General features: G+C 41.7%; 1 protein-coding gene across 5 annotated transcripts in view; it reads right to left on the bottom strand.

Annotated features, from left to right (window-relative positions):
• Positions 1-23,393, bottom strand: part of NAV3 (neuron navigator 3) — a 934,586-nt gene that overhangs the window by 106,698 nt on the left and 804,495 nt on the right. For all 5 annotated transcript variants that reach the window (XM_060245118.1, XM_060245119.1, XM_060245121.1 and 2 more), the window contains 2 exons: positions 21,662-21,800; positions 17,875-18,151 (listed from right to left, as the gene is read on the bottom strand). In XM_060245118.1, the coding sequence (XP_060101101.1) occupies positions 17,875-18,151; positions 21,662-21,800 (416 nt within the window). The remainder of the gene's footprint in view (positions 1-17,874; positions 18,152-21,661; positions 21,801-23,393) is intronic.

Here is a 23,393-nt window from a genome sequence, read left to right as displayed (position 1 = left end):
TGGCATACATCCAAGAGTTCTGAAAGAACTCAAAGGTGAACTTGTGGATCTCCTGACAAAAATATGTAATCTTTCTTTGAAATCTGCCTCCATTTCTGAGGACTGGAAGGTAGCAAATGTCACCCCCATCTTTAAAAAGGATTCCAGAGGAGATCTGGGAAATTACAGGTCAGTCAGTCTGACTTCAATACTGGGAAAGTTGGTGGAAACCATTATCAAAGAGAGAATTAGCAGGCACATTTATGAAAAAAAGTTATTGAGGAAGACTCAGCATGGGTTCTGTAAGGAAAGAACTTGTCTCACTAACCTCTTAGAGTTCTTTGAGGGGGTGAACAAACATGTAGACCAGGTATGTCCAACAGGTAGATCGCGATCTACCAGTAAATCGCAGAGGGGTCAGAGATAGATCACCAGCCCCACTTGGTCTCATGGTTTGCTGGACAGGTGTTTGGGGTTTTTGATGATTGTTGGTGTGGTGGTATTTGATTATTGGTGCCAGTATGATGAATTCTTATTTTTACTTTTAGAACTGCATGTGTTGTTTTGGCATCATCCAGAGTTCTTCAGTTTCTGTTGATCTTTAATACTTTGGGACAGTGACAGTTTTGGACCAGATTATACCAGTATTAATTTAGCAACCCAGCCACCCCAGTATAACAAAGATGAGTGTTCCAAAGAAGAGCAAAACCTACCACTTCCATGATGAATGAGAAATGGACTACTTCTTCATCATGGTGAAAGACAAGTGTTGTTGTCTACTTTGTAATGCTGCTGTATCCTTGCCCAAAAAGGGTAATCTGGAGCGTCATTATAAGGCTCTGCATAGCAATAAGTTTGATGCTGATTTTCCACCCAAAAGTGAAATTTGTAAACTGAAGCTCAAAGAACTTAAATCTAAATTGGCTGCACAGCAACAGTTGACGGCAAAGCCAAGCTCACATTTGGTCAATGCAACCATGGCATCCTTCAAGGTCAGCAACCTGATCGCAAAGAAATGCGAACCTTTCATTGAAGGAGAATTTGTAAAATATTGTTTTCTTGAAGCAGAAGACAATCTTTTTGAAGGATTTAAGAATAAGAAAGTGATTATAGCTGCTGTTCAAGATGTACAATTGTCAAGAAACACCATCATGCGACGAATAGAAAAAAATATGCGGAGACACAACTGAACAATTGTTGGAGGATGTTTCAGTTTGTGTTGCTTTCTCACTCCAACTGGATGAATCTACAGACATAAGAGACATAGCCCAGTTACTAGTCTTTATCCGGATGGTTTTTGAAGACTTCAGTGTTAAAGAAGAACTACTTGGAATAATTTCTTTAAAAGGGAGAACTACCGGTCAGGAAATATTCAGCTCTTTCCATTATTTTGTGATAAAGTGTAATCTCCCATTGCATAAACTTGTTTCCATCACTACTGATGGAGCAAGAGCAATGACAGGTGAGGTTAACGGTTTCATAGGCCTCTGCAGACAGCATGACAACTTTCCAGATTTCCTTTCTTACCACTGCATCATTCACCAGCAAGTTTTGGCAAGCAAAAGACTCAATACAAAGACTGTCATGGACATCACTTTCAAAATTGTAAATTCAGTTTGTGGAAGATTACTTCAAAGATGGCTTTTCAATCTTACTCTTGATGAAGGGGCAGTGGAAATCATTTTGCATACAGATGTAAAGTGGCTAAGTAGGCACAAATTTCTGCAAAAGATTTTGTGATTTGCTGAATGAAATAAGGTTTTTGAAGAGAGGGGAGATGACAAAGCAGAGTTGGAAGATTATGTGATCTGGCATTTCTCGCTGACTTTACAGGAGAACTAAGTGATATGAACATTGAACTACAAGGTAAAAACAAATGCATTGGCGAGATGATGAGTACAATTTCATCCTACAAGAGCAAATTTGAGCTAATGACTGACCTTGCAAACAACATTTTTGATCATTTTCCTAATACACAGGACCATCTGGGACAATATCCAAATTTTGTTTTTCAGAACGAGACGCATGTGACAGAAATCTGCTCTGTTATCCAGGAATTTGAAAAAAGATTCTGTGACTTCCAAAGAATTGAAAAAGTTGTGGAGTACTTGTCATATTCATTCAAAGCAGATATGGACATTAAGGAAACTGCAGCTGCTATCAGTAAAAATTACTCATTGAACAAGGCATCTCTTGAAAATGAAATAGTAACCCTTAAAAATGACATTTTTCTCAAGACCCGTGCTCGCAAGAATCGTTTTGGAAGCTAGTGCCTAGAGACAAATTTCCCAACTTGAGAAGATGCAGTGAAGTTGTACACTCCTGTTTCGGATCAACTTATTTGTGTGAATTTGGGTTTTCCCATCTGAAAATGACAAAGAGTACACAGGGTTCCAACATGACAGATGAAGATCTCCAGGATTTACTGAGACTGGCTCTCACGCAATATTCACCCAACTTCAAAAAGCTGGTGGATGAAATGCAGGCTCAGACGTCTCACTAATTAGCAAGAACGAAGTTTTAAAGTTTGCACAAGATCAGCCTGATCAATACTTGACCAACATTTAACACAAATTACTCAATAAAAGTTAAAGAAAGTTATTAAGACAGTTAAAGAAAGTGATAACAATAAAAATTTAAGAAAAACGTTTTGCAGTTCGTTCTGGATCTTTGTCTCTCTGTTCTGTTTTTGCTTATTTTGCTTACCAGTAAATGACAGAAGAGGCATTGTAAATGGGGGGGGGGGGGCGGTGGAACCCAACTTTGGTGAGTTAAAATCTAATTCAAAACTAATTTGAAACTTAACTTTCATGGTGGTAGATCACCAGCACTTTTGTCCAGAAAAAATAGATCACGACCTGTTCTAAGTTGAACATCTAGATCTTAATTTTGACAGCAAGTCATCTAGATGTTAGTCATCTGACAGCTCAAATTAGATCCTGTTTGGGATTGGCTAGCAAATTAGGCCTGTTAATGGTAACAACTAGAATATAATCTGGTCAGAAGCCACACCAAAGAGAGCTTCTTTATCATCTGGACAATGACATGGAGCTATGTCCGACTGTGTTGTGGTGCCTGACCAAGGGGCGTCAAGTGAGTTAAGACTCAGGGTAAACAGCCAGGAGATACTGCACAGTTAAGTGTAGGAGGTAGTTGGCTAGCTGCCAATAGTCTTTTGTTTTGAGCGTTTCTCCTCTATGTACACTGTTATATCTTATTTTATGTCCTTTGATGTTTCCCTTAAAGTAAAAAGTAGTCCCCTGTGCAAGCACCAGTTGTTTCCATCTCTGGGGTGACGTCGCATCATGATGTTCTTGCAGCCGACTTTTTAATGGGGTGGTTTCCCATTGCTTTCCCCAGTCATCTACACTTTCCCCCCAGCAAACTGAGTACTCATTTTACCGACCTCAGAAGGATGGAAGGCTGAGTCAACCTTGAGCCAGCTACCTGAATCCAGCTTCCGCCGGGATCAAACTCAGGTTGTGAGCAGAGCTTAGGACTGCAGTACTGCTGCTTTACCACTCTGCTTCATGGGGCTGTTATGTTTCCCTTACCCTTTTGTAAATAAAGCCATTTATATTTTTGTATAATTTGACTTAGTGTCTTGCAGATGGGTAACCATTTAAAGCTTACCACACCATAAGTACCCTTAAGGCAAAAGTTTGCAAATTAAAGGTTATTTTCTGTTGTTTTTCCTCTCCTCCCCTCCTAGGTCTGCATAGCTCAAACCCCCTTGACCTGTTTGACAAAGCTCAACTGTGCTTTCAGAAGATAGCGGTCGGATTACAACAAGGGCCAAACCTCTAGTCCCCTAATTAGATCATCAGCAAGCTGCTCAGTGCAGAATATTTCTAGCATATGTCTTTTTTCATGTGCTGGCCCCATTATAATCTGAGACAGACCTTGACGGACCAATGGTGTGAATCAATATAGGGCAGCTCCATGTGCTCATGTCTTCATCTGTGAAGGTATCTACAAACATGCCCCATGTAATGCTTTGTGTCAAGAACTGCTAAAATTGGTTAGATTTAGCAGGTCTTTTATGAGCCAATTTTTAAAGTTCTAGATTCATATTTTCCTTGTATGAACAAAACTAGCTTTTAGGATCCTGGCTTAATTTTCAGTTTCCCTTCAATAGAGAGTACTGTGGATGATACAGAAATATTTATGCAGCTATATAAGGTTATATTTAAGTGAGAACAGTGCAGAGATAAAAGTTTGGCACTTAAAACAGCAAAACCAAATAGAGAGCAAGTAAAAGTAGAATGTAAAAGATTTTTCCACAAGTAATTACAAGGTTTAGTTATAAGGAAGGGCAATTGGTCAAAATAATAAGAGTTTTTCTATAGGGTTAACATCACACCTAAGCAAATTTTGAGATGTTTCAATGTGGATGAACATAAAAATATAGTACAGATAAAAGTGTATGGGAACTGAAGTGTGATGATTAAAATACTGTGAACCTGGTTACTATAAGATGGATGAAATTCCTCACAGAATACTATTTAGTATATTAATGTCCCCCTATCTTCCAGCTGTTTTCCTCATTTTACAGCATGAACCAAGCTGTATCCAGGTAGAATATAAATCAGACAGTTTAATTAAAGTCCCAAGTTTAACAAGACACTGGAAAATTGTCACAAATACATAGGCAGGTACTTTAATAATTCTTCTAGATGAATAGCGAAAAGGGAGGAGAGCGTTTTAAATGCAATTATTTAAATAACTGATGGGATCTTTTTTAATTTGGGCAAATATTTTTGATTTTATATAAAGTAAGAATGCTCAGACTATGATTGATTCTTTAAAAAAAACCCATTGAACATAAGAGAAAATGAATTGATTTAGTAAGATTGGTACACACATAAGAGTCCCCCTATACAATTGATTTGAGAGTTGTCATAGTAATTGCAGCCAGAGTCATCATGATAACATTGATTATGACAGTCCTGGTAGTAACCCATGCAGAAACATCAGTTAATGTAAACAGTGCCTCATATGATCATTCTCAGGATGACACATCTCCAGGTCAATTGTAAGGTGGTCACCTCATGTGTGAGCTAGTCTTCATACGGAAAGATTCCTGAAAGTTTTCTGATTTTTAACAGATTGTCAATTTGTCATCTTTCTATAATTCTCAGTATATTTTCTGAGAACAGTAGGAGTTCAGGCATGTGTTAATGCATTGTAACTGTCTTGGTAACTGCACGTTTTACTAAAAAATTTTGTGTACAATTTGTTGTGATGTCTCCAGTTTGCTCAGTAGCAACTCATTCTTCCACACTCATCTCTAGCCAGCCCAAGCAGGCCTTGCTCACCCAAGGCTCTCCTTTCTTGTGTTGGGTTGTTTTGGCTGGTGGGAGGAAGTGGCATATGCTAATGAGTGATGCTAATGAGCTCCACCATCTATTTTTCTACAAAACGACCCCTGGTTTGGGGGGGGAGACACCCCAACATGGCAGCGAAGCATCTGTAGTCAAGATGACCTGGGGAATCCAGAAACCAAATTGGATCCCTGAGAACAAGTTAGCATCATTTAACCGCCACTGCAGGGTCCTAACTACCACCCCAGTTATTGAAAAACAGAGCCTTGGGGGATCTGAAAGTTCCATATATGCAGTCTTCCTAATGAAACCACTGCTATAGTCAAATCCATAAGCCCTAATAGCCACAGAATTGCCTTCCCTGGCTGCCAATATTTTGTCATGCAGCTTAACACCGCTTTTAACTGTCTGCAGGCAAAAAAGCCCTCCCCACAGTAGCATCAAGGGAGGCATCAATGAATTATAGTCACTGAGAGGGTTCAAGGCGAGGCTTCCCAATTCACCAGTAGGCCTAACCAGGGGTAGAATTCTAGCAGGAGCTCCTTTGCATATTAGGGTACACACCCCTGATGTTGGCAATCATCCAAGAGCTTACAAGGCTCTTTTTTGTAAGCTCTTGGAGGATTAGAATCAGGGGTGTGTGGCCTAATATGCAAAGGAGCTCCTGCTAGAATTCCACCCCTGGGCCTAACCTACTACAGGTGGAAATGATACAGTGAGCATGATCGTTCATCAGATCATGACTGGGGGCCACAATACGCCAGTCATCTAGGTATGGAAAGACAGACCAGCCCTGAGAGTGCAGATGTGCCACCACTACAGCTATACATTTGATGAACACTCAGTAAAGTAGTAAAACCAAATGGGAGGGATGTGTATTGGAACATTCCAGAGCCCTGTCTAAGCCATAAATCTATGGGATAGATGCATTGAAATATGAAAATAGGCATCCTTTGAATCAAGAACCACAAACCACACACCTGGGTAAAGAATCAGTCACAGAAGAAAGTGAGACCATTCTGAACACTGAAATTCTTAAAAACTTGTTTAATGTTCTGAGAACCAAAATAGGTCTACGCCCACCATTTTTTTTTTTTAATCTACTAGGGAAAACTGTGCATGGAAACCCAAGAAGTGAAGGTCACCTGAAACCTTTTCTACTGTTTCATTCTGCAGCAATTCTCCCAGCTGGACTCTGAGATCTGGGTAGCGGTTATCCACCGCAGTCGAAGCTGGGTGGCAATGGAGTTGGGACAGCATCTCTAACTCTCTTTCTCTAACTTATAACCTTCCTGAACTATAGACAAAACACAACTGCCTGAACTAATTTGGCACAGAGCTTCTGCAAATTGTGCCAGCCTACATTTAAAACTGGGAAAATCTACACCTACTTGGGTGGATAGTCAGAACTTTGCTTTGGTGGTTCCGTTGAGTAGACCTTAACCATGGGGTACCTTTCTTTTTGAAAAGGGAGACAACTGGAAGAGGGCATTGATGATACAAAAACAATGATTAGTGATGTTGTCTCTGCCCCCTGTAAAAAGGAGTAGCAAAGCCTTGCTGCCTTTGAGAGAAACGTTTTCTTGGGGTCAAAGCTGAGGAAAACATGCTCAGTGATTTGACTGTCTGGCAATTCTTTTTCACAGTGCAGAGAAACTGATCTATGGACTGTGAGAAAAGAGTCAATCACTCAAAGGGGAGATCCTCAACTTTACAGAAAAGTCTCCAGAGGGACAACAGTGTTGCTTAACCACAAGTTCTTCCTGAGGATTATGGCAGAGATCATTGATCTGGCTGATGTGTCAGCAAAATATCTGCCCACATCAATCTCCTGTTTTAAGAGTTTAATCACCCCGGACTGGATTAATTTGGCCAGGGACTTGAATTTCTCAGGCAATTTGTCCAGGTACTGGGAATGACTCTCACAGAGAAAAAGGTTGTAGCCTTTCATAATTACTTGATAATTTCCTACTTAAAAATTTATTCCCAACGTATCCAGGCTTTCCCTGTCAGCTGGGGATGAATTCTGGCCTGCTTTCTGGCATCCCTGCATGTTTTCCATGACTAATGATGATGGTTGTGGGTGTGTGCACAGAAACCCACAGGAGTCCTGCTTTAAGCTGTATAGGTTTTTGATCTTATGAGGTATGGCCTGAATGGATATTGATATATAGTAAGAATGCTGGGGGACAGGTGCAGGTTGCCAATATAAGGGAGGCCCCAGTTCTAGAGGAACCAGTTTTCCTGGAGGGGTGTTAGATTGGACATCATCAATATCCAAAAAGGAACCAGCACAGGAGGCTAAGTATGGTGATGGACTGCATGGCGGAAAAAGGATTACATCCTGATCAGTCTCTGGACCCTTAGATATCTGACATGTCCCGACTTGAATGCAGAGTAAATCCCATCCTTAAGTTTGCAGGAGGTTTTGAATGCAACCGGGTCTTGGTTGACGATATGGAAGAGGGTGAACACAGGAGTCTGGATTCTGCCTCCAAAGTGACCGAAACGGCTCTTTTTGGAGGCATTGGAGCCATCTTGATAGCCAGGCCTCAAGATGTCACACCCATCTTTAAAAAGAGGAGATCCAGGAAATTACAGGCTAGTAAGTCTGACTTCAATACCGGGAAAATTGGTAGAAACCACTATCAAAGACAGAATGAGTAGGCACATTGATGAACACAAGTTATTGAGGAAGACTCAGCATGGATTCTGTAAGGGAAGATCTTGCCTCACTAACCTGTTGGAGTTCTTTAGGGGGTGAACAAACATGTGGACAAAGGGGACTCAATAGATGTTGTTTACCTTGACTTCCAGAAAGCTTTTGATAAAGTTCCTCATCAAAGGTTCCTTAGTAAGCTCGAGAGTCATGAACTAAAAGGATAAGTCCTCTTGTGGATCAAAAACTGGCTAAATAATAGGAAACAGAGAGTGATTATAAATGGGCAATTTTCGCAGTGGAAGACGGTAAGCAGTGGGGTGCCACAGGGCTCAGAACTGGGTCCCATGCTCTTTAACTTGTTCATTAATGATTTGGAGTTGGGAGTAAGCAGTGAAGTGGCTAAGTTTGTGGATGACACTAAATTGTTCAGGGTGGTGAGAGCCAGAAAGGATTGTGAGGCACTCCAAAGGGATCTGTTGAGGCTGGGTGAGTGGGCATCAATGTGGCAAATGAGGTTCAGTGTGGCCAAGTGCAAAGTAATGCACATTGGGGCCAAAAATCCCAGCTATAAATACAAGTTGATGGGGTGTGTAATGTACTCAGTGACGAGACGTGTAGAAGGCAACATACTTTATTGAAAGGTACATCACAGAACGGGGCAACGCGGGCCGGGACCCGCTTTAAATACACTTTACCCGGAACAGCCCTCTAGCTGGCCCAGACCAATCCTGGCCAGTCAAACTTTCCGCCACAGATCTTGATTGGCGGAGTCCTTTCGCGCGCTGTGCCGAGTGACCAGGGGACTTCTCCTGGTCGCCTCTGCTGCATGGCCGTGCGGTGCTTTACTTAAGCACAATACACTACGGGGTGTGAACTGGCAGAGACTGACCAAGAGAGAGATCTTGGGGTCGTAGTAGATAACTCACTGAAAATGCCAAGACAGTGTGCGATTGCAATAAAAAAGGCCAATGCCATTCTGGGAATTATTAGGAAGGGAATTGAAAACAAATCAGCCAGTATCATAATGACCCTGTATAAATCGATGGTGCGGTCTCATTTGGAATACTGTGTACAATTCTGGTCACCGCACCTCAAAAAGGATATTATAGCATTGGAAAAAGTCCAGAAGAGGGCAACTAGAATGATTAAAGGTTTGGAACACTTTCCCTATGAAGAAAGGTTAAAACGCTTGGGGCTCTTTAGCTTGGAGAAACGTCGACTGTGGGGTGACATGATAGAGGTTTACAAGATTATGCACGGGATGGAGAAAGTAGAGAAAGAAGTACTTTTCTCCCTTTCTCACAATACAAGAACTCGTGGGCATTCAATGAAATTGCTAAGCAGTCGAGTTAGAACGGATAAAAGGAAGTACTTCTTCACCCAAAGAGTGATTAACATGTGGAATTCACTGCCACAGGAAGTGGTGGTGGCTACAAGCACAGACAGCTTCAAGAGGGGATTGGATAAACATATGGAGCAGAGGCCCATCAGTGGCTATTAGCCACAGTGTATTGTTGGAACTCTCTGTCTGGGGCAGTGATGTTCTGTATTCTTGGTCCTTGTGGGGGGGGGGGGCAAAGTGGATGGGCTTCTAGCCCCACTTGTGAACCTCCTGAAGGCACTTGGGTTTTTGTATTTGTTTTTTTGGCCACTGTGTGATACAGTGTTGGACTGAATGGGCCATTGGCCTGATCCAACATGGCTTCTCTTATGTTCTTAAGAAACCAAACCGATTGTTGGGGGTCTGGAATGGTGTTCAGTCATTGAAACTAGAAGGAGCTGACCCAAAGTAGTTGGACCTGAGCTCAGAGCCTGCTTGAAAGGAACCGAAGAAGGCAAAGTCGTCTCCCATAGCATGGCTTGCAGCCCTATATGACTGAGCCTTACAGGTAATGTTCTGGAATATGGAACAAACTCTAACACTGTGGGCCATTCCTAAGCACAGAAGGCAGAGTTCATGCTTGCCACTATGCATCATCTTTGCTCCACATTTTGAACATTTTAAAACAGTGTCTTGGATGCCATGAGAGGGACCACAAGCATGACAACAAACAGGGAGAACCCAGATGAAGGGGTTTGCCTCCCATGAAGTAAACTAATCCATAGACTGTGAGAAAAGAGTCAGTCCCTCAAAGGGAAGGGATTTAGGTGAGTATAAAACATGTCCTTGATGGATAAAAAGGAGTTTCATCCACAAAGACAAAGAAAAAAACTAATAGAGTGTGCTAGAAAGCTCCGCATCCTCATGGTGGTGAAAAAAGGAACTGAGGGAAGGGGGCACCTGCTTACGGACTGTGTGGTGCATTGGAAGGGAATCCCATGCATTTGCTGGCCCTAAAGGGAATGGGGTGCCCCCTCTTTGGAATTTTTGAGCTAGAAAGAAAATATTCACATCTGGCCTGTACAGGTGCAGTCCCAATGTGGGGCTGCATGAGAAGACATTTATGAACTTTTTTCACCTTTTCTCTTAAGTCTTAACTCTTTCCTCAGTTGCAGTTGCATTTATCCAGGGGTCATTTTGTAGAAAAAGAGGGGCCAGAGCTCATTAGCATAACTTATTAGAACAACTCATTAGCATAACTCATTTGCATATGCCACACACCCCTGGCATCACTAGGACCTAGGAGACACCAGGTTCAAATTCCCACTCTGCCAAGGAAGCTTGCTGGAAGAGTATAGGCTGTTCATACATTGTCAGCTTTACCTCACTGTGAGGATAAAATGGAGGACAGGAAAATGATATAAGCCACATTTAATCCCCATTGGGGGAAAAGGCAGGATGTAAATTAAGTAAATAATGAATTTATATCTCAGCTGCAGATCTTTTAGCCATGCTGATTCCCAGCTGAAGGTGAATCTTGGGAAACCTGTTTTTATAATCCTTGTTGAAATCAAATATACTAGAAATAACTAAATAGAATTCATTTGGCTTTGTATTTGGTGGTTTTGCAGGAATAAAATTTAGTTGCATCACCTGTTGCTTATCTGAAATTCTTTTCATCTATCAGTCCTGAAGATCATCACTATCTGATTCCAAGCAGTGAAAGTCACTCAATTTTAGGCAACTGTACATGTATTTGTTTCTCACAATTCATTATTTACCCACTGTACAAGTTAAGAGCTCCAGGGAGAAGAAACATTAAAAGCTATACACTAAACCTCCTCCAGCCTATTCCAAGACCAGCATCATGAGAATATAGAGTAGCTCTTCAGGGTAAAACCAACATCAATATTAATTTTCAAGAAAACTGCTAACAAGGCATGAATACTACCTCTCTTTCTTTATCCAGCAGCAATCTTCATCCTCGTGCCACTGGTACCTCTCCTCCACACCTATATAAGCAATACACTCCCTGTCACTGCCTCAGCTAGCTCTACTTCATTTATGACAAGGGTACCCTGCCAGCTTCCTTGCCAGGTTTGGGTGTCCACCTCACCTCTTTTGTCCCTCAATCACCAAGCTCTGCCTAGTGTTGGGGAAGTTTCTCCATTCCCCTGCTCAAACTTTCACTCACTGGCTTCTTTAGCCAACCTTCATCCTCACCCACCCTCCTCCACAATGAGGCAAGACAGAACTGGCTCACTCTTTCCTGGTACCAGTCCAGCATCCTGACAACAACCCCCACTCATCTCCTTGGCCTGCTTCTGCAGTGCCATTTTTCACTCATACTTGGTGAGGAGCTGCTCGTTATCATTTCACAGCAGCTCCAGCTCCAGGCTAGTTTTCTGACTGTGTGCACGGACTGAGTCCAGATTCTCCAGCACAGCACCACCAGTGGCATCAGCTCAGCCACCACCTCCACATCAAAGCGCCCAAAAAGCTGCTCGAACTCGTGGTAGATGGAGCTCACCAGCCCCAATACCTGCTCCAACATCATAGCCGGGCCAGGGACATCCAGGTCCTCCTGGTGCACTATGCCATCTGCCAGATCCATGGCTTCAGAGCACAGTGCTAACCAACCAGGTCAAGCAGGCAGACAAGCACCAAAAGCTTCTTTCCGGAGGATCCACAATAGCTGCAGCAGGGCCTTGATTACAGCTCAGCACCAATGGGAGGGAGCCTGGGTAACAGGAGCACAGCACTGACCTCACCAATGATGCTGATGAGGGGATGCAGGGCAGTGATATTAGCTATGAGTAGGCATAGCCATGGTGACATCAGGAGAGCCTTAGGGAAGTAAATAGGTAGCACGGTGAGGTAGCTGGAAGACGAAATGGGCTTTAGAGGTTGATGTGTGGTTCTGTGGGTGGTGCACGGTGGGGAGTAAGGCAGCCTGAGAAGTGGGGATTCTAGGAGCCCCATGTAATAATTGTGCGGGACTTGCAACTAAGAAAGTGTTACTTCCCTATTTATGAGTGTCAGTTCAGGTCATGTTTTACTGGTCGTTTTGGACATGAAGAGGTAAGCAGACTTGCTGGCTACATTGCTGAGAGGAAGGAGGGCATGTGGGGAGCATGGGGGGGGGGGTGGCAGTCCATCATGAGCCACATGGGCTTCAAGAGCTTCCACAGCACCATTCTGGTGAGCTCCGCCCAAAACCAGGCCTGCATTTATCTACTTACATCCTGCTTTTCTCCTGAGTTGGGGCTCAAAGAGGCTTAAAACACTGTTCTCCCCTCCTTCATTTTCTCACAAAAACCACTCTGTGATGTAGGTCAGGCTAAGAATAGGTAATGGGTCCTGGGCCGCCCACTGAGCTGCCATAGTAGAATTCAAACTCCAGTCTGCCAGGATCCTACTTAGACACTCTATCTCAGGGGTGTCAAATTTATGGGCCCATGGGCCATTCAGGGCTTTAATTCCTCCCCTCCTCCTCTGCCTGTCCTCATCCTTTGAAGCTGGAGCCTGCTGTATTTTCCAGCTCCCTCAGCCTTGAAGCTTTTCTGGGCTTGCAAAATTGCAAAGAAAATGTGGAATGGATTTTCCATTAAGGTCTCTGTGCCCAGACAGACTATTTTGGGACTATTTCCAGCAATAGAAACAGTGCTCTGGGACTGGAATGACAAGGTGCAGAGTAGAATGACAGCTCTGGGAATAGTCCTCCGTATAAAATGCAATTTTAACTTGTTGTGAATAATTATCAAAATACAAAACGAATAATATCAGTACATATCACCAAGTTAAAACCTCATACGTTACTCAGTGCTCCTACTGTCCTTATGTGGCTAAAAGCCACTAAATAACATTCAGTCCAGTGTTAAAAGTAGGTGGTCCAACAGAGAACCGGTCCACTTTGCAAGCCGTTTCAGTTCTCAGATCCTTCTTCCAGGGAGCATTCTTATAAGTGTTGTACAATTTCCCAGGTCCAGTAGTGCCAAAAGAATTCCTAGCTTTTTCTAATTAGCACGCATAATAGCGGGAATGCCATAGTAAGTGCTCTTCTTATCAGCAATGACAGCTCTGGGAGTAGCAGCAGCATTCTGAGAATGGAATTCCACTCTGGGTGCACTCATTCCAATTCTGCTTGGAATTCTGCTACTCCCAGGGACTTCTGCTACTCCCAGGGACTGTCATTTCACTCTGGGGGCTGTTGTTCCAGTCCCAGAGTAGTTTATCTGGGCCCAGATACCTTAATAGAAAATCCAGTCCACATTTTCTTTTCAACTTTGTATGTGCTGCAATGTATTTCAATGGAGCGGAGATCAAGCAGTTTCACTTTCCAATGTTTATATTTTTAGCTGAAGCTGTTGCTTGCTGGAGTTGTCTCCTTTCAAATAAATGGTTGATGTTTTGAGCCAGCTTCTCTTTGCTGAATGGACCTGAGAATGGGTGCCTGGGAACCCCCAAAGGGGGACATTACACTGGAAAGCCACTGCCACTCTAAGCAGACTGGGGGGGGAGGGGAAGAAACTTGCAAATGCCCAGCCATTTCATATTTACCTAGGCTCAAGGCATTTTATATTTTTAATTTCTGCTGTAATCCTTGTGCTTTTTCTTGATGTTTTATTTTTAAAATTGCATTGCAAAATCCCACTATTCCTTTGCATTTCCATTTTAAACAAAATATTGGAAGAGTTTTAAGCATGCTTATATTTTAAGTAAAAAAATAATAATATCTTTAATTGTGCTTGTCCATATCCTTTATACAGTTTATATCTCCGCTACCTGGCATTACATTTTATGACACACAAGGCCTGACTCCACAAAGTCTCATTTATATCAGATCAGTCCCTCGTAACAAATGAGTTTGACACCCCTGCTCTATCTTCTACATCATGCTGGCTCTTATGTTAACATGCTCTCCTTCATACTCTCTCTGACAAAAGAAAGTCTGTACCACCATAAAGACAGTGAACACATGAAAGGAGAGTATGATTTAACTAATAGGTTTGATTTTTAAAAAAAAAAAAAAAACTAGGTATATCCAGTCCCTTCCCACATCCCATTCCACCATATGGTACCCTGAAAGAGAAGCAGAGGTCTATGAAGAATTCAGATGCCCAAAAGAAAAGTGTTTACACAAGTACCTCTTATCTTGAGAAAATCAGCAGATCCGCAGATGAAGCTGAACACCTGATGTGGCTCATAGCTGCCTTTTCAATTGAAATGAATGGAATCGCTATTATGGAGAATTCCAAATATGCAGGAACTATGACTGTGTGTCACAACAAATCTACTGCAATTATATTGCATTGCTTATATAGTCTTTTACTGGAAATGTATCCATTCACAAACTGTCATTAACCATGAAGAACAACACCAGAGTTTGTGGAATGTTCATGCCATGAAGATCACTTTGCGAATCATGAACTGGCCAGAATTTATGATGAACTTTACTTTATGAGCTGGGTTGTACCCATCCCTGTGTCTCACTTGTCATCCATGAGGAGTCACCAAGCCTTTAAACTAGAACTTAACACCTGCCTTAGCTGGTCATCTAATAATTCAGGAACCGTTCTTTCATAGGTGAGCCTAGATAGCCATTCATAGTCTAGATCCTGACCCTCACACCAATAGGTCCTTACTTGCATCAATCGAAATTCAGCTCTAAATCCACTAATGGGTACCCCAAGTTTACATCCTTGGTCTAATGGGATCACAATAGCTAGTTTTGCACCCAGTTTGACCAATGAGAACACTTCACTACTGAAACTCAGGTAAAGTTGAGTGCACAAGAAGGACCAGGTAAGCCTTCTAATTTTATACACATTCCTTCAAACTACCTTCCATACTAACATGGACACACATGATTCACTTTCTTTACCACTCCCCATTTCTGGCTGCCCCATCCTAATCTAACAGACACGTTCTGAACCTTGTTGGTCTTCTGTGAATGTATTATAATGATTGGGTTCCAGTGATAAATAAACCTCCAAACTGAAGAAAGACAGATGAAACATCTTGATATCTAGAACAGACATCTTTGGAAGGGCTTCCTTTAGATCTTTGAACTAAATACTGGAATATTGTTGCTCCTTTGTGATTGGAAAGACTGTTTTTGAATTGTCTTCTGTGAATGTCTTTTTGCTACATGCTCTTGTCTATTTGAAGTTCTATGTGCAAGCTTTGTCAGAATATCACTGGCCTCTACATTATACTGTCTTCTTGTTTAAAATTTAGTGTCTCTTAGCAGTTGTTTATTTACACCATCCTTCTCTTATAGCTAGCTTCCTCCTCTGTGCTCCACCCCCCCCCCCCCCCCGCCACCATTAACATTATTTCTGGGATAAACATACCTTAATTTCAAAAAAGTATTTGGCTTTAAATTGGTGCTATTGATAGGGTTGCTTTGGTTTTTGTGTCTTTTAAGACTGATCTCCCCACATATCAGGCTAACAAAATTACTTTCTTATTAAGTTTTTTGTCTCCCCCCGTCCCTACCCCAGAGGTCTATTATACCAAAACTGACAGCTGTGTAGACAGAGGCCAAAAGACTCTGTGGTTTCCCTACTGCTATTTGCTTAGCCTGTCCCTGTGTGAAAAGGTGACCACTTTACTGTGACAGACTAGGTTCAGGGACTGATTTTGGTAACAATTGGGTAACAATTATCTGATAAAGTATGCATGCAAATGAAAGCTTAAACTTTGTTGGTATCAAAGGTGCCACGGGACTCAAACTTCATTCAATTATGCCCATCATAACTCTGATCAGGACATGTACCCAACTTCTTTTTCTGTTCAGTAACCCATGATATGTCTTAGTTTAATGTTCTTCCTTGCCCAGTCCCAGATTCTTCTTTGTACCAGCAAAAATGCACATGCAAAACAACATTTTCCAAAATCATGTGGTACAACTTGAGCTGTGCTTGTTACTATCCTTAGATGTCAGCCTCGACATAGGTTTATACTACTGAGAAATACGGCGCTTCTGTATAGCTCAACAGTCCCATTCCACAAGCTTGATGTTGAACTCAAGACACTGCCAAATCCACCTTTTTTCATCTTCAGTGTGCCCTTTTCTGGACCATGACAATGGTGATCCATGCTACAGTCACCTCAAGAATAGACTACTGTAATGCTCTCTACATGGGGCTGCCCTTGATCCGGAAACTACAACTAGTGCAGAACACTGCAGCACAGCTGTTAATGGAGCTCCCTCAATGGGGGCACATTCAACCAGTGCTGAAAGAGCTGCACTGGCTACCTACTGTGTTCTGAGTCCGCTTCAATATGCTGGTATTGAACTTTAAAGCCCTATATGGTTGAGGGCCTGCCTATTTACAGGACCGCCTTTTCCATATGTTTCCCAGAGAGCACTGCATTCAGGGACACAAAACCTACTATCTATCCCTGGACAAAGGGAGGCCAGACTATGCTCTACACGGGCTAGGGCCTTCTCAGTGGCAGCACCAGCAATGTGGAACGCCCTCCCAGAGGCCATAAGGGCACTGCAGGATCTCTCCCAGTTCCGCAGGGCCTGTAAAACTGAACTATTTTGACAGGCCTTTAACACTTAAATGGGAGAGAACTGCTACCCTATACAGCTGAGCAATACCACTCATGAGGAATTACAATCATTGTAAGATCTCTGTCAGAAGAAAGAAAGTTATGATCCCACCTATTCTGAAGTTTTGAGCAGCACCTTGAAATATATTTTATGTATTTTAATTGTTATTTAATCATTTTTTAGTTGTAATCTTGAATTGTTTGAATTGTTAGCCACATCGAGTTTGCTTGTGGAGAGGGCAGGAGAGAAAATTAAAGTAATAGATAAATAAATAACAACAACAACCATCAGCAGGTGTATTAAACCCACTCTGACCGATTGGCTACCCATATTGTGCTACATCACTCCCCTGAATCTCTGAAGACAAGATGCTCTTCCTCGTGAATACTGAAATATCACTGAAACAGAGAGTTGTCCATTCATAAATATATGGCTGACACAGATCTATCCAGACTAAGATCCCAACACCTAGCAATAAGATCTGCACAAATCCTGAAATAATAATATTTCATTCTAGGAAATTAATGGTTGCGAACATGGATGCAATTAGTTCTACCTGATATCCACAACCTGATAAACATCAACAAGAGTCCTGCAGGATTTGACTTGCCATGTAAAGTACGGAAGATGGCTAATAGAATATGCACAGGCTTTGCCCGTTGTGCAGACCTGTTGTTTAAGTGGGACAAAATACCAGGACTCGAATGTGATTGTGGTGCAGCCCACCAAATATTTTCCATCTGTCACAGGAATGTGAGTGTCATGCCTTCCAGGGAAATGTGACATAACTCTTTGAACTCTCCCCAGCTGCAATTGAGTGGATTGAAAATCTAGATATTAGTATTTAGGGGGGGCTGCCCAATTGGTCTGCATACCTGTTGTATCAACTTGGTTACATATTTTATATTTCCCGTGTGTAACTCTGCCATACAGCAAACAAACAAACAAACAAGCAAATAGGCAGACTAGAAAAGTTTTAAATAAATACCTAACAAATTACATTTCTGAAAGTATGTCTTACCAGGTGTCTTGAGAGCACCTGTTCCAGCTTTGTGCTTTGATGGTGCTGCCCCTACTTGTGCAGTCATGCCTCGTCGCCAAGAACCTGTCTGAGAGATTGACAGAGCTGTTTTCTGCCCTCCTTTCTCAGTATCTTCAAGGAGGCCAGAGGGATGGTTTTTCCACTTGCTTCCACTGTCAACATTGCCATCAAAATCTTCCTCTGGCTTCTTCAGTTCTTCATTGCTGCCCCACAGTTCTCCATCTGTTACCAAACGCTTCTCTGAATCTGTCTTCGGCTACAAGAAATCAATGTCACAGAATTATTTAGTAATTGTTATTTTTTTCCTTTCATTAATTATGGTGTGAGAACAAAAGGAAATAATTATTCCCTTTAATATCTCTCTTCCTTGGCTCCAAATGTTTAATAGCCTCAGCAAGCCTGAAAGGCAATCTTCTTCCACTCACAAATTTTATGAAAAAAACATTTTTACTACAGGCACTAACAGTGACACCACAGGGGTTTCTCAGACATTTATTACATGAAGCAACTTTTATTCACAAATGTCAAACAGAATTCACAGTGCAATCCTAAATAGAGTTGCACTGTTCTAAGCCCATTGATTTTGCCAGATTTAGAAGCATATTACTCAGTTTAGGATTGCACTGTAAGCCTCTGAAAGGCAGGGTTTTAAAAAAAATCCTTATGTTCTGAACCTCAATGAATTGCTCAAGAAGTCTTGAAAGTGTTAAATATGAAAAAACCTCACTTTCTTATATGTTGATCCAGATTCCTAACACTCATATTTTACTATGAAGGCAGAGATTTGCCAATTTATTGTTATTTATATTCTACCTTCCTCTCCAATAGCGACCCAAAGTGGCTTACAAGTCTCCTCTTACTCCATTAAATCCTCACAGCAACCCTGTGAGGTAGGTTAGGCTTAGAATGACTGATCCCAGGTCACCCAGCGAGTTTCCATGGCAAGAGTGGGGCTTTGAACCTGGGGCTCCCAAATCATTTACTCATTGGTTGCAGCTGGCCCACTTCCTCAGGTTTTAGATACCATTGAGCACCTATACAGATAGTTAATTCAGGGATTTCTGAATTTTGTACCGATCACCATCTTGTTATAGTATGTTTTAATTAATTTGTCCTATGTTTTAATGGTTTTAAGTTATTGCATAATTGTTTATAATCATTGTTGTAATCCACCTGAGTCCTGCTGTGCAGAGGAGGACGGACTAGAAATCCAATCATAAATAAATATAAATTATAAATAAACTATTAATAAGGCCTACTGTGAAGAAAAATACAATGGACTCTAGAAGGAAGCTCTGGGTGAGTGCCCCATTACCCTTGCTTTCTTCCCACCCACCCAAGTGAAGGCATTTACTCCCCCTCACCTCAAGGGGACCTGATCTCTGCCATCTGGAGAGCAGTTGTAATTCTGAGTTAACTCCAGCCCTCACCTAGAGATTGGCAACAGTGGTTCCCCAGGAGGAAATAATCTACCTGTCTGAAGTCCCACCCCCTCCTCAAACCCCACCCTCTCCAGACCCCACCCCTTAAATCTCCATGAATTTCCTAACCTGGAGTTGGAAACTCTGCAGCCTCTACATAGGAAAAGGACAGTCTTTCTTCACAGTGGGGGGAACCAAAGCAGCTTACATAATTCTCCTCATTCCTCTCTCCTCTTTATTTTATTTCATTCGATCTATATCCCGCCCTACCCCACCAAAGTGGGCTCAGGGCGGCTTTGATCTGAACAACAACCCTGTGAGGCTTCCCTGTCTCCTTCTCAGGTGATCATCCTGAGGTGAGGCTGATGGGAGGAGGGAGAGAAGGAGTGACAGGAAAGAGGCAGGAAAGACAGTAAAAGTGGGACTGCCATGCCATTTGAGGAAACGCTGGTGATACTAGGCTCCCTGGCTATTTCAGTGGCCTTCAGAGACTGTGTGTGTGGGATGCTGTCTGTGTGGGCCATTGACAGGGTGGGAGAGGTCTGTTGCCAGTGGCAGCCGTGATGCCTTTTGTGAGGCCGCAGTAGAGCGGCAGGCCCTTTTGAGGCTGGTTGACAGAAAAGACAGAAAGAAGCATTAGAGATGTGTCTCTCTCTGAGGTAAGACTGCTTTTGGAAGTTTGTTCAACATTCCTGGGCCTGAGTAGGCAGGAGCAGGGAAGTCAGCCAATGAAAGCTCAGAGTCTCTGACTGAGCCATGATGGGGCAATTATTTGTTCCCACAGATATTATTCAATGGCAGCACTGGATTTGGCTGTGCCGCAGGAGAATTATTATTATAGATAAATCATAGTCTGGCATACTAGCCACTATACCACACTGGCCTCAATTGGTATTAGTCCAATTGACTTAGAATTAAATAATGAGTTAAACCACGAACCCTGCATCCCAGTAACACAGACAAGTCTACTGATTTTAACACCACCAAGTAGTTCTAACTGGATGAAATATTTTTGCCTTGTATCCAGATAAAAAACATGCAGGTATGGATCTAAGAACACATCAGGGGACATCTCACACAAGATCCTCATATGCATACTGGATTTTCTTTTCTCGAGTTGCTGGATAAAGCCTTTTATTGTCAATACTCACAAGGCAGTGGACAAAATCCAGTCTACTGTAGGAGCAAGTTCTGCATGTAGAGGATTTCCATACAACTTTGTCTTCCCAAATGCCAGTGTGCATGCGCAGGCACAGCCATTCCTATCATTTCACTGATGCACATTACTTGTGTTCCAGAGAATGAGTAGTTTGCATTCAGGTGAAACGCTGAATGGAATATGGGATTGTAAACGAATTTTTCAGTCTCCCTAACTGGCTGTCATGCTCCCGGCAATATGATTCTACAGGAAACCTCTGTACAAAACCAGCAGAATGGATGGTGCCACTGTAGACCACTGAAACAGCACCTGCTTATTATAGACAGCTGCTAATGATGAACAACAATTGGCATCATTCATCAGAAATGGCAGTTATTATGACTGCTGCTTATACCAATCTTTTTGCATCAGGAAAAATAATTTATAGCAACATGGTTAGTATAAGGTAATAGTTTTATAGTGGCTTTAAAACAACAGCAATTAATGGGAATGATTTGACTGCACTGGAGTAACGTTTTCAAACAAATGAAATGGTTTTACATATATATATATATATATATATATATATATATATATATAGGTTCAAATTCAGGAAGATTTGTGATATGTTTAGAATAACTTGCAGTATTAAAGTAACCAATCTGATTACACAACAAAAACTACCAACAGCCCAGTGCTGCATGCCAAGTCAAATTTATTTATTTATTTACAGTCTTATCTTTATGCATGATGGAGCTGTGTATAAAAAGGACTGTGATAGGTTCAAACAGGATAGGGATTTGGTTCCCCCCCCCCATTCATACCCTATGTTTCGCCAGTGGGGACCCAAAATGGCTTGGTCTCCTCTTTTCTTTTTTATCCTCACAACAACTCTGGATTTTATCCTCACAACATCTCTGGAGGTAGGCTGGACTTAGAGTGTGCGTGACTGGCCTAAGGTCTCCCAGCAAGCTTCCATGGCAGAGTGGGAATTTGAACCTGGATTTCCTAGATCCTAGTCTTTAACCTCTATTCTACACTTGTTCTTATACTCAGGTGTGCATGTGTGTTTATCACAATTATTACAAATGTAAAATAAGCAAACCAAAGTGGGAAATAAAATTGTGCTGAAAGGAAGACCCAAGAAGTTTTCTGGATTCATCATTTTACTTAAGCTAGCAGAAACAAAAAAAATGTGAACAGTTACCTGAGTATGTGCATTCTTTCTTGAAGAGGCAGTAATATTCGAGTAGGAGCTGACTGACGAAGTGGTGTTGAGATCATCTGTGCTGATGTTATCTAAGGTATCACTGAGACCGCTGCTAACTGAACTGCTGTCATCCCAGCTGCAAGCAAAAAAACACACCAAAGATGTAACCACTCTATCCATTCATACCATGGAAAGAAATCAGGAATCAGCTAACAGTTGCCTTAGAAAACAAAATAAACAATGCCTACTATCACATTGTGCATATTATTTTTCAGATGTTTGAAATCAACTATTGCTAAAACTGCCTCACTAGAAGCTCAGTTAATGAAAGGCCAGAAGACCCTTTAAAAACATAATTTCAATTTCCAGCAAGCCTGGTGAAAGGCATTAGAGCAGACAGCTTCATGGTTCAATGAAAGCACATTCTGTACCCTGCCAAGGGAAATTTATTAAAGCTACCTGAATTGCTGGCCTAAGTTTTATTTTTAGCTTCAAGCTCTTTCTATGGATTTCCCAGAAACACAAAATAAATCTCTCTTGTGGCTGTTAAGGCCAAGGTATGCTTTACATGCTAAGTAAATTTACAGTTTCTCTACTACACATTTTCCTGCCAACAAATATCTGAAAGGGACATTGTAGGTTTACAAACATACAAGTCACAGAGGAACAAAAGGATAGAGCTCTTTGGTATAATTCTTTCATGCTGGTAGCTGGGATGCCGAAGCTGCAGCCCATAAAGATTATCTTGTGCGTTACTAGGGCCTTCACCATAACCCTCTTTTGGCACTCCTCAGTGTCAAAACCTTGTTTCTCCTAATCTGGATCTCAGCGATCCTTTCAAACTCATCCCAGCACTTAGTAACAGATCTCAAGTAGTGGTATGTGGGTTATTACTTAAACTGAGGGTATCCTTAGCCAACAACTTCCTAGGCAAGCAGTGGAGGTGATGGAATGAAAATTGCTTTCTGGACTGTTTTGGCATGGATGTGGAATCTAATTGTAAAGTGGACCATATCCACATAGGTACATGTCTAAGGTACACACTAGGTGTATGCGCTTGGTATAAACCAACCAAACAAACAATCAGTATTTATTGGGTATTTTCTTAGCCAATCACCAAGGGACTAGTGATTTGGCTATACCAAAATAGCCAGGATTTTTTAATAGCAACATTGTTAGTATAAGGTGATGGTTTTGTAGTGACTTTAAAACAACAGCAATTTATGGGGTTATTTTAATTTGACTGTATTGGAGTCACATTTTCAAATCAATAGAATTCTATTACATACACACACACACACACAGGTTCAAATTCAGGAAGATTTGCAATATGCTTAGAATAACTTGCAGTATTAAAGTAGCCAATCTGACTACACAACAAAAATTGCAAACAGTCCAATGGTGCACACCAAGACAAAAGTATTCAGGATTTTTCGGGGCTGTCAGACAGCCGCAGTTACAGGGCATTTAAAGGGCTCTCAGTTGCTTTACATGCCTTCAGAGTGAACTTTCAGGAGTTATGTCATGGCTTGGAGAAGGCATTTAAAGGGAAGGCTTTTGCAGCTGGTTAGAGAAGAGATTCAGGACTGGATTGCTCCTAAATCAAACATGTAAGTGACATTGAGAGCATTTTGCCATCAAAATTCAGAAGGCTTTTGCATCTGGTAAGAAAGGAGGAAACTCTTTTCTAAAGAAAACTCTCTCAGTGGAGAGTTTCTTTAAATGCTCT

Source organism: Heteronotia binoei, chromosome 8 (assembly GCF_032191835.1).
Source record: "Heteronotia binoei isolate CCM8104 ecotype False Entrance Well chromosome 8, APGP_CSIRO_Hbin_v1, whole genome shotgun sequence".
Lineage (NCBI taxonomy): Eukaryota > Metazoa > Chordata > Lepidosauria > Squamata > Gekkonidae > Heteronotia > Heteronotia binoei.
The sequence above is the reverse complement of the archived record's forward strand: the minus strand, read 5'-3'. Positions and strand labels throughout refer to the sequence as shown.